Raw genomic sequence first — 9,377 nt, forward strand, 5'->3', positions numbered from 1 at the left:
TCTCCCTACACCTCCAAGAATCTCGTCTGTACCCCCAAAATCAATTTAATTTCCATAACTGCCCATGGTTAAATATAACATTTACCTTGTGTTTTTTACCCCATACCCCTGCACCCCCATACCCCTGACGCTGCACCCCCTAAAAAACCCCATACCCCTACACCACTGCACCCCCAAAACAAACTCCAATAAAAAGAGAATCTAATTCCCACACCATGATCAGGAATCTTTGACCTAACGCCTCTCTTTTGTCCTCTGCTCCCGCAAGCCTCCACACACTGTTCGTCCTCTTCTCCCAGCCTCCACACACTGTTCATTTTCTCCCATTTGGTCTTCTCCCACGTTGGTCGCACACATCCTCCACCTCCACCACACAGTTCTTCTCTCCACCGTGCACAACACAGTCTTCATCCATCTCTGTTGCGTCCCTTTTCTCGTCTTCTGCAACACCACAAACCCACCCGCATCTTCTCCAAGTAATGTTTTGAAATTTGTAATCTTGGTTTGTTTTTATTTTTTTGAATTCTTTGTGAAACGGCATATGTAAGCCGTGCGGGAAATCAGAAACGGAACAGAAACGGAATACACATTCCGTTTCTGCATTTTTTTTTCATTTGTTTTGTGAAACGGCATTTGTAAGCCGTGTGGGAAATCAGAAACGGAATACACATTCCGTTTCTGCATTTTTTTTTCTTTTGTTTTGTGAAACGGCATTTGGAAGCCGTGTGGGAAATCAGAAACGGAATACACATTCCGTTTCTGCATTTTTTTTTCATTTGTTTTGTGAAACGGCTTTCGTAAGCCGTGTGTGAATTGAGAAACGGAATACACATTCCGTTTCGCCCTTTTTTTTTCAAATTTTTCTGAAACAGCTTTTGTAAGCCGTGTGGGAAGTGAGAAACGGAATACACATTCCGTTTGGGTTTTTTTTAAAAAAAATTTAACTGAAACGACTTTTGAAAGCCGTTGTAGGGAGTGTATGAAACGGAATACACATTCCGTTTCATTTAATTTTTTTTTCAATTTTATTGAAACGGCTTTTGAATGCCGTGTCGGATGCGTATGAAACGGAATACGCATTCCGTTTTTTGTTTTTTTTTTTCAAATTTTGGTGAAACGGATTTTAGTATCTGTTTTGTGTTTTTTTTTTGTTGTTATTTTCGTGAAATCCGTTTTAGCAGTGACTTGTTGAATGTAATTAAAGGCTTAGTCTTTGGAGATTATGTGTGTGTGAAATGGAAAAAGAAAGAATGGTTAGAGAGGTTTAAAAAAGAGAACACACGGTAGCTCGGATTAAAATGAGCTGATTCATGGTTGGTACTAAGAACTACTGTATGATTAACTAGCATCAATAATTTACGTTTCCTATTATTAGACAGCAATTGCATTTGGTAACGGAATTTAAAATCATGTTGTTTATTTCATTTAGTTATTTTTCCAGGAAATTTATATTGGATTCTAATGTTTCAAACTTTGAATTACAGATATGGTTAGAACACGAGGAAATTTAGGTAGACGCGGTTCAAATGATGCACCAGAGAGTTCTAGACAGGGTGGTGCACGGAATAGACCCACAGCTTCGGCTCGTAGAAGGGGTCAGCATGAGGGTAATGTGGTTGAGGATGATATTGTTGAGAATGAGGTTTCTGACGTTCCTCAGGAGGACGAGCACGGCATTGATAACGATGGTGGAGGATTTCCTGGGGGTCCATATGATACATCTTTATTGACCCTGTACCAGGATCATGTTGCACGCATGATATGGGATGGTCAGGTCAGTAAAAAGTTTTTATATAGGTTTAATTTTATTGTTGGTAAGTATTTTTAGTCTTTTTTGTTTCTTCTGGTAGGATCGAGTTGTCAAAGTGGTCTCTCATATTAAAAAGGTGAAGAAATTAGGACGTCCTCATCCTTCTGTTGCACCTTTTGTGTTAGCTTCTGGATTATCGCCTCTGTGCGATATTTTGTATGAATATATCGATCTTGGGTTAGTATTGGGTTTCGTGGAGAGATGGCATCCCGAGACCAATACTTTTCATTTACCCATTGGGGAGATGACCATGACTTTGGATGACGTATCGTCACTTCTCCATCTTTCCATCAGTGGAAACTTTTGCTCCACTGAAAATCTGGAATATGAAGATTCTGTTCAGATTTTGACGACACTTCTTGGTGTTGACCGGGCCATGGCATGTGTGGAGCTGAATCAAAGTCGGGGTGCACAGGTCCGACTGAGCTGGTTGAGAGACTTGTATCATAGCTGTTGTGAAAACGAGCTATGGGAGTTTGCTGCACGTGCATATCTTTTGCACCTTGTAGGGTGCACGATATTTGCTAACAAAAGCGCCACCTATGTTCGTACACATTATCTCGAGCTATTTAGAGATCTTTCCACATGTCGTACATATGGTTGGGGAGTTGCTGCTCTTGTCCACTTATATGAGCAGCTAGGAGATGCCAGCTTTGCAAATACAAAGCAATTAGCTGGATATCTACCTCTTCTGCAGGTACCCATTTATATAACATTTTATTCTTTATTTCACTTGTTTTTAGTTTTATATGATAATGGTTAAATGAAATATTATTTGATACAGGCTTGGATATACGAGCACTTCCCTACATTGGGAAGGAAGCAAGTACGGGATACATATGTGGAGACCGAACCCCGTGCTCTACGTTATGTCACTGGACGCGCCATTTCCGCTATAGCTGATGTTAGAGTCCAGTTGGATGGCTTGACATATGATGGGATGATTTGGAACCCATATGTAGCACATAGAGCTGCACGACAACTGGTAACACATAGCATGTTTTCTGGCTTCCTGAGGGTTGGGACCGTCGTACAACGTCATTTGCCTGAGCGTGTGTTGCGACAATTTGGCTTCATCCAGCCTATTCCACGACCGCCTAGTTCGGTTCCCATGATGGACTTTGAGGCTATTGATGATCGGTGGAAAAAGCACGAGCAGTTTGTTGTACATCAAGTGGTCCAAGCACCAGCTCCCTTTTCATGTTCGGATGGATATTTGCAGTGGTTTAGGAGAGTCTCCCATCCATATATTTTACGTGGAGCTGAGGCCGACCGACCTAGCCTTGTGCTTGTGCCCCGACTTCGTCGGAATTTGCCAGATGACATAACAGTTCAGAGGACGTCACCGTCATCATCTTCCAGTGGTTTATTGGTATGTCACACATTTAGTTGTTAATAGTATTAGTAACTGTTAATATTTGACATTAACTTGTTATTATGACAGGGTCTCGTGAAACGCATTGTAGGTGGTCTTCAGCGGATGATAGACTGTAGAGATGTTACTGAGGGCACTGTTGCCTGGGATCGCACTCATGAGTTATTGCAGATGGCTCAAGATGGACTTGAAGAGGAAGAGACTAGAGGAGGACGTAGAGTTCGAGGTCGACGACCATCTACGTCTGGATAGTCGATTTATTTGTATTTGATGTTAGAGTTGACATTTGTATTGGATTTTATGTTAAGATATTTCATCTATATATGGTATTTTATATTAAGTTATTTAATGTTAGCAATGAGGCCAAAATATATCCGTCCCTTGGCCAAAGGAGTTAGAATTTTATATATTGGTAAAATAATTACAAACTACAACAGTGAAATACTTAAATACAATCAACAAATATTAGTCTTCCATGAGATCTACATAACTACGATCCACTATGTGTAAATCTAGGAATGCTTGCATCCTATCTCTATAAAATGATGCCCACCCTTTTGCCTTTGGGTAACAATTGCTAGATGATATGATATCCACTGTCGGTAATGGACAGCCTTCTTGTAGACGAACCTGTAAATACGCAATTAGACAATAGAGAAATAAAGTTATTTATAAAAATAATATATATATATATATATATATATGTAAACATATATACCTGAACAAAATGAGAATTGTAAACATGTCCGATACAAATTAGTCGATGTTGACTTTGCGAAGTAGGTGGGGATGTACGAAGTGGGAATATAGTCAAATTCTGAACTGATGACAAGCACACGAGGATTACATTATACCGATTAGCAATCGCATACCCCATGTCTGGTATAGTCATCCACTTGTCTCGATTAGCCTGTATATAATTAATTAGATTATAATAAAACAAAATCATAAAAAACTTGTAATACATAAATTTCAACAGTGGTGTATAGAAGTTATACCCCTGATGGTGATTGAACTAGCAAAGACTTTCTCAGTTCTTCCAGACGATCATAGCCTCCAACTAACGTTGCATATTCATCTCGCCATTGGCTAAGTTCTTTGTATAGATCATGTCTGATTAGAGGCCACGACTCCTCACCCATACCCAACAATGCAGCAATGCATCTATATCCACAATGACCGTCCGCCACAACATCGACAACATCCAGTATATATGGATGAAAAACAGGATTGAACTGTTCTAGCATGGGTATTACTTTCTCTTCAATAACACGTTTGCTCTTCGCCTTGTTTTCTGTTTTTGCAACAAATGTGTCTTGTCTTGAGGACTCTATGGAGGCGTCCACATGCTCAAAATAGGAGGGATCACGTTTGGTTGACTTCTTTGATCTATGACTCTTAGCTGCACCTTTCGTCTTAACTTTAGTCGGTGGTGGTAACATCGATGTCATGGAAGGGCTAACTATGTCAAGTAATTTATGTTTTATGGTCACTTTTCCTGCAATATCAACTTCTTTGAAAAGATTAAGCAGTAGATCAACCTCCCTCTGAATAGATAATTGCCCTTCAGTTTGTGAAGACGAGACATTGGAGAAGCTCAACCTAGTCCACATGACATGAATTTCTTGGAGAGGAATAATCCCAGGATCATATCGTGCTAATTCACACGCACATGGTAGACCATAAGTTTGTCTGAGAATGCAGCCACAACGACTACTATCGAATCCAATCTTCTTTACTCTTTCCAATTCTGGAGCAAGGAGTTCTAAGGCACATCTAGAAATATTCCCCACTAATCTTCTATAACTCAATGCCTTGTAAGAGTCACTGATCAGATTTATACTTCTTTCAAAAGACGCCTTAATTTCATTGTGTTGCAAGATAATAACGTTGTGAATTCCATCCCAACACGAACAAAGGTCTCCCATACTACTTCCAAGAACTTTCTTCAGACTCCAGTGAGCAGACTCAACCCTAGTACAATTTATACAAGGAAATCATATAAACCATTAATAAAAGAAAATTTAATTAATAGCAAAATACAAACATACCTGTTTGATGTTGTATTCCCCAAATGCATAACTTTGTTCGTCCATGCCTTCACAAAGAATTTCTTATAAGGAATGATCCACGAGTCGTTAACATATTCAAAGAATACAGGCCACGGCTGGCAAACAAACTGAAGACGATGAACACACTCCTTAAACTTTAATTCATCTTCACAGTCCATGACATTCTCCCAGGCTTGAAGTACAACATCCCATGCGTCAACAGAATTTACTAACATTTTGCACTTTGCCTGCACATTTTTTTGAATGTGGAAACGGCATAGAAGATGATAACACTGAGGGAACACCATGCCAACAGCATTCATTAGAGCAAGATCCCTATCAGTTACAATGACTTGTGGACCACCCTCGGACGTCATAAATAGACCTCTTAGCCTTTCAAGAGCCCAAATGAAATTATTTTGCTTTTCACTAGATAAAAATGCAAAAGCGGCCGAGAAAGTTAATCCTGTTGAGGTCACACCAACAATCTCAAGTAATGGCAACCGATATTTGTTGGTTTTATAGGTACTATCCATTAAGAACACAATGTTGAATGAATTTAACAACTTCACAGCATCAGGATGGGTCCAGAACAAATCGCTTACCACATCAGATTCATCAAGACATCTACTAAAATGGATGTAGTGATCACGTTCCAACATCAACATTAACTGTTGTAACTCAGTTCTAGAACCTCTTATTGAACGTTTGTACCTATATCTTGCATTATACACTTGCTTAAGGGTTGTAACATTACACTCATCTTTTTCTTTCAGGGTGAGAAGTATATTTGAAGGTTTGACTTGACTTTTAGTCATATCAACAAGCAATGACTGTTCAGTAGACTTCAACCTACCAGCATAGGGGTGACCAACTAGAGTAGATGAGACATCGTGATTATGGTAACCACATTTTACGTTCAACACCCATCCCTCCCCTTGAGAGATGGGTCTCCCTCTCAATCTAAATGGACAATCACATTTTCTTGTCCCAGATAAACTCGGTTCTGCATCAGACTTGTATTTTCTATATTTTCCACCTCTTTCACAACCTAATAATACATGGGTCTTTCTTCCTGGTTGTCCATTATATTTATCTGATCTTAGAATAATGACAACAAATCCAAGATTATAAGCAACCCCTCTAACCCACTTAATCAAATCTTCACGTGTTGGGAAAATATCATCGGTTGTAAAATGAGATGTATAATCTTGTTCGCAGATATCATGAACAAAATCAGAAAAGTCCGACATGAGACTACAATTTAGTTGAGAATCCGCTTGAGAATCCAAAAAACTCAAATAACTAAATTCATGATCTTCCATGATGAACTATAATAAAAAAAAAGTATTTTAATACGTAAATTACTCACATCAGAATATTACAAAATAATGCAATTAAAAAAAATGCATAAAGAATGTAAGACGAATCACATAAGAAAACCAGTGAATGCAACACGTATCAAAATTGGAAAACTGATTGCTGATATTTATAACTGATTGCATTATTTAGGTTAGAAAATTCACCCCTCACACAGTATAAATTCACTCACATTAAAAATTCACCAATAACACACTAGACGTATCAACATTCAATACAAACTACAGGGGTTACAAATTCCATCTCACATCTTTCAGAAACGGATTATGTAATCCTTTTGGAAAAAAAATATTTGGTTTTTTGATGTTTGAGTGTTTCCTACAGTCGCACAAAACAACCATGCAAATATGCATTTCAACTCTATTTTTAAGACGAGGATAACACGTACATGCATGCCACCAATCTTATGCAAAATTTATTTACGACTAAGGTTTAAAAGAACAAGGTGAGGGTGTAATTTTTTAATGAATGGGTGTAACAAAAAAACAAAATATATGTCAAACGGCATACAGTTTCCATTTCATATATTTGTGAAAGGGATTCGGAAACGGCATACACTTTCCATTTCAAAAATTGTGAAAATGATTCCTCTTCGCAGAGAAAAAGAAAATCTTTATTAAATTAACAACTTAGAGCATCCCAGAACCAGCTACGAACATAAGAATATTTCAAATTAATGGGTGGGGTGTAATTTTACCATGCACAATTCAAAATGCATGTGAAACGGAATACACAATCCGTTTCAGAGCATTGTGAAACGGATTCTGTATTCCGTTTCACAAAAAATTTGCAAATTTTTTTGTGAAACGGAATACAGAATCCGTTTCATAATACTCTGAAACGGATTCTGTATTCCGTTTCATAAAAAAATTTGCAAATTTTTTTGAAATGGAATACAGAATCCGTTTCAGAGTATTATGAAACGGAATCTGTATTCCGTTTCATAAAAAAATTTGCAAATTTTTTTGTGAAACGGAATACAGAATCCGTTTCACAATACTCTGAAACGGATTCTGTATTCCGTTTCAAAAAAATTTGCAAATTTTTTTATGAAACGGAATACAGAATCCGTTTCAGAGTATTATGAAACGGATTCTGTATTCCGTTTCATAAAAAAATTTGCAAATTTTTTTGTGAAACGGAATACAGAATCCGTTTCAGAATACTCAGAAACGGATTTTGTGTTCCGTTTCGCATACATTACGATTTTTTTATCAAACGGCTTTTCTATTTCACAAGCAAACAGAAAAATAAAAAGTTTAAAGGCTAACCTGATGGAAACTACCACTTACAGAGAAGATAAATGACTTCTTACAACCACCTTCCTTCAACCTTCGATCACAACAAACCAGGAACCACGAGTGAGTGAGACAATAAATAACATTCCTTAAAAAAGAATAAAGGAAACTGATACAAAGGACCACGAACCAGAACCAGAGAGAATGAAGGAATGAGACAGAAATTAAAAATTTTAGGGACCACCAACACAGAGAGAAAAATTTATGAATGTGGAGTGGAGAAGAAAAGAAACGGAGTCTAACAAATAACGTTTGGGGGTGCAGGAGTTGGTGACGCAGTAAATGAAATTTACTGCGTCCACCGGACTTTCACCCACTCTCTCACTGTTAATTAATAAGGATATAAGCGTAATTTTGGGGGGTACAGAAGATTCTTTTGGGGTGCAGGGAGAAGGCCCCCTAAAGTTAATGATTGGACATGCATCTTGGCTTAGTAAATATCTTTAGTTGTGCCACTTGGTTTCCATGACTGCAAGATGAATTCCCATCTTAGTCTTTAATATGATCATGTTCTCTTGTAAGGATTTTTGCTAAAAGAAATATATATTTATGTGACATGCATAAATGGTAAATTATTTAAATGCTAAGAATATGAAAAATGTAAAAAAATTAAGCAATATGAAAATTTTCAATAATTATTCGGTAGATGTGTTAAATGCATGAACTAAGATGGAAAAAATAATTATGGCAATGCAATAAGAACAAGAAATGAGGAATAAAATGATGTATATCAAATACTTTCCACTTTTTGCTCTTTTGCACTTGGAAGCAAAAGATAAAAGTAAAGAAAAGTATGCATGCATGCATGAATATGTAATGCAATGATTGCTGCTAATGCTAGGAACATCCTGAAAACTACAATGTTAAAGAAAAACTTCATTAATCAAAAGTGAAAGAATAGAAAAGGTCAAAATCATAACTCATAAAGTATCACAATGACCAAGTATATCTCATGATTTAATAAACTTAAGAGAACTATCTTGTGAAGTGTTTCACTTAAATCTCTCAAGTGTTTAGGTTGAAAATTTCACTCATAGTCACTTCATGACAATAGCCTTTATCATAAGCTTGAAACCTTTCTAAATTTTCACCATTATAACACATAGCTTAGTAGATCAACATTAGGGCTTTTATTCACCTTTTAAAGGGGCTAGGCATAAGGGTAAGATAGAGGGTATTGAGACTAAGACCTTTAGTGGAATAACGAACATGGAGTACTATACCTTGAGGATTTATTCCAGTTTTGATCATTTTCTTATCGATTCTATTTTCTTCTTTCCAAGGCTTGTGTATTTTTGTTCGAGCTCAACATGATAGATTGTGCACAAGTACACCTGGTAGGTTTACAGGAAAGAGAGGTGGGTATTGTGACCTAGTTGAAGGTCTAACTTTTATCCAGCAAGTGCATTGTATCAGTTGTAGTACATTGTATCCACAGGGATTTGGTAACTAAATTAGTAATT

At 37.2% G+C, this 9,377-nt stretch overlaps 1 protein-coding gene across 2 annotated transcripts; it reads right to left on the bottom strand.

Annotated features, from left to right (window-relative positions):
• Nucleotides 1-3,650: 3,650 nt before the first annotated feature.
• On the bottom strand, nt 3,651-8,304 carry LOC114163734 (uncharacterized). 2 transcript variants are annotated; one of them, XM_085668756.1, is made up of 5 exons: nt 7,888-8,304; nt 5,237-6,567; nt 4,184-5,159; nt 3,904-4,095; nt 3,651-3,815 (listed from the first exon to the last, which is right to left on the bottom strand). In XM_085668756.1, the coding sequence occupies exons 2-5, from the start codon at nt 6,559-6,561 to the stop codon at nt 3,651-3,653; spliced, it is 2,658 nt and encodes an 885-aa protein (XP_085524882.1). In that variant the 5' UTR covers nt 6,562-6,567; nt 7,888-8,304. The 2 variants fall into 2 exon arrangements, with proteins under 2 accessions (XP_085524882.1, XP_027903829.2); XM_028048028.2 differs by lacking the exon at nt 7,888-8,304 and having other exon boundaries at nt 5,237-7,134.
• Between the last annotated feature and the right edge of the window lie 1,073 nt (nt 8,305-9,377).

The sequence above is a fragment of the Vigna unguiculata genome, chromosome 11, assembly GCF_037176805.1.
Source record: "Vigna unguiculata cultivar grain cowpea cultivar isolate G323 ecotype 2 chromosome 11, ASM3717680v1, whole genome shotgun sequence".
Lineage (NCBI taxonomy): Eukaryota > Viridiplantae > Streptophyta > Magnoliopsida > Fabales > Fabaceae > Vigna > Vigna unguiculata.

Excerpts from the sequence above, each read along its gene's own strand:
- LOC114163734 (XM_085668756.1), bottom strand. The coding sequence starts at position 6,561 with ATGGAAGATCATGAATTTAGTTATTTGAGTTTTTTGGATTCTCAAGCG. Across the intron at positions 5,160-5,236 it reads GGGAATACAACATCAAACAG|GGTTGAGTCTGCTCACTGGA; the intron begins GTATGTTTGTAT and ends AAATTGTACTAG. Across the intron at positions 3,816-3,903 it reads ACAATTCTCATTTTGTTCAG|GTTCGTCTACAAGAAGGCTG; the intron begins GTATATATGTTT and ends GCGTATTTACAG.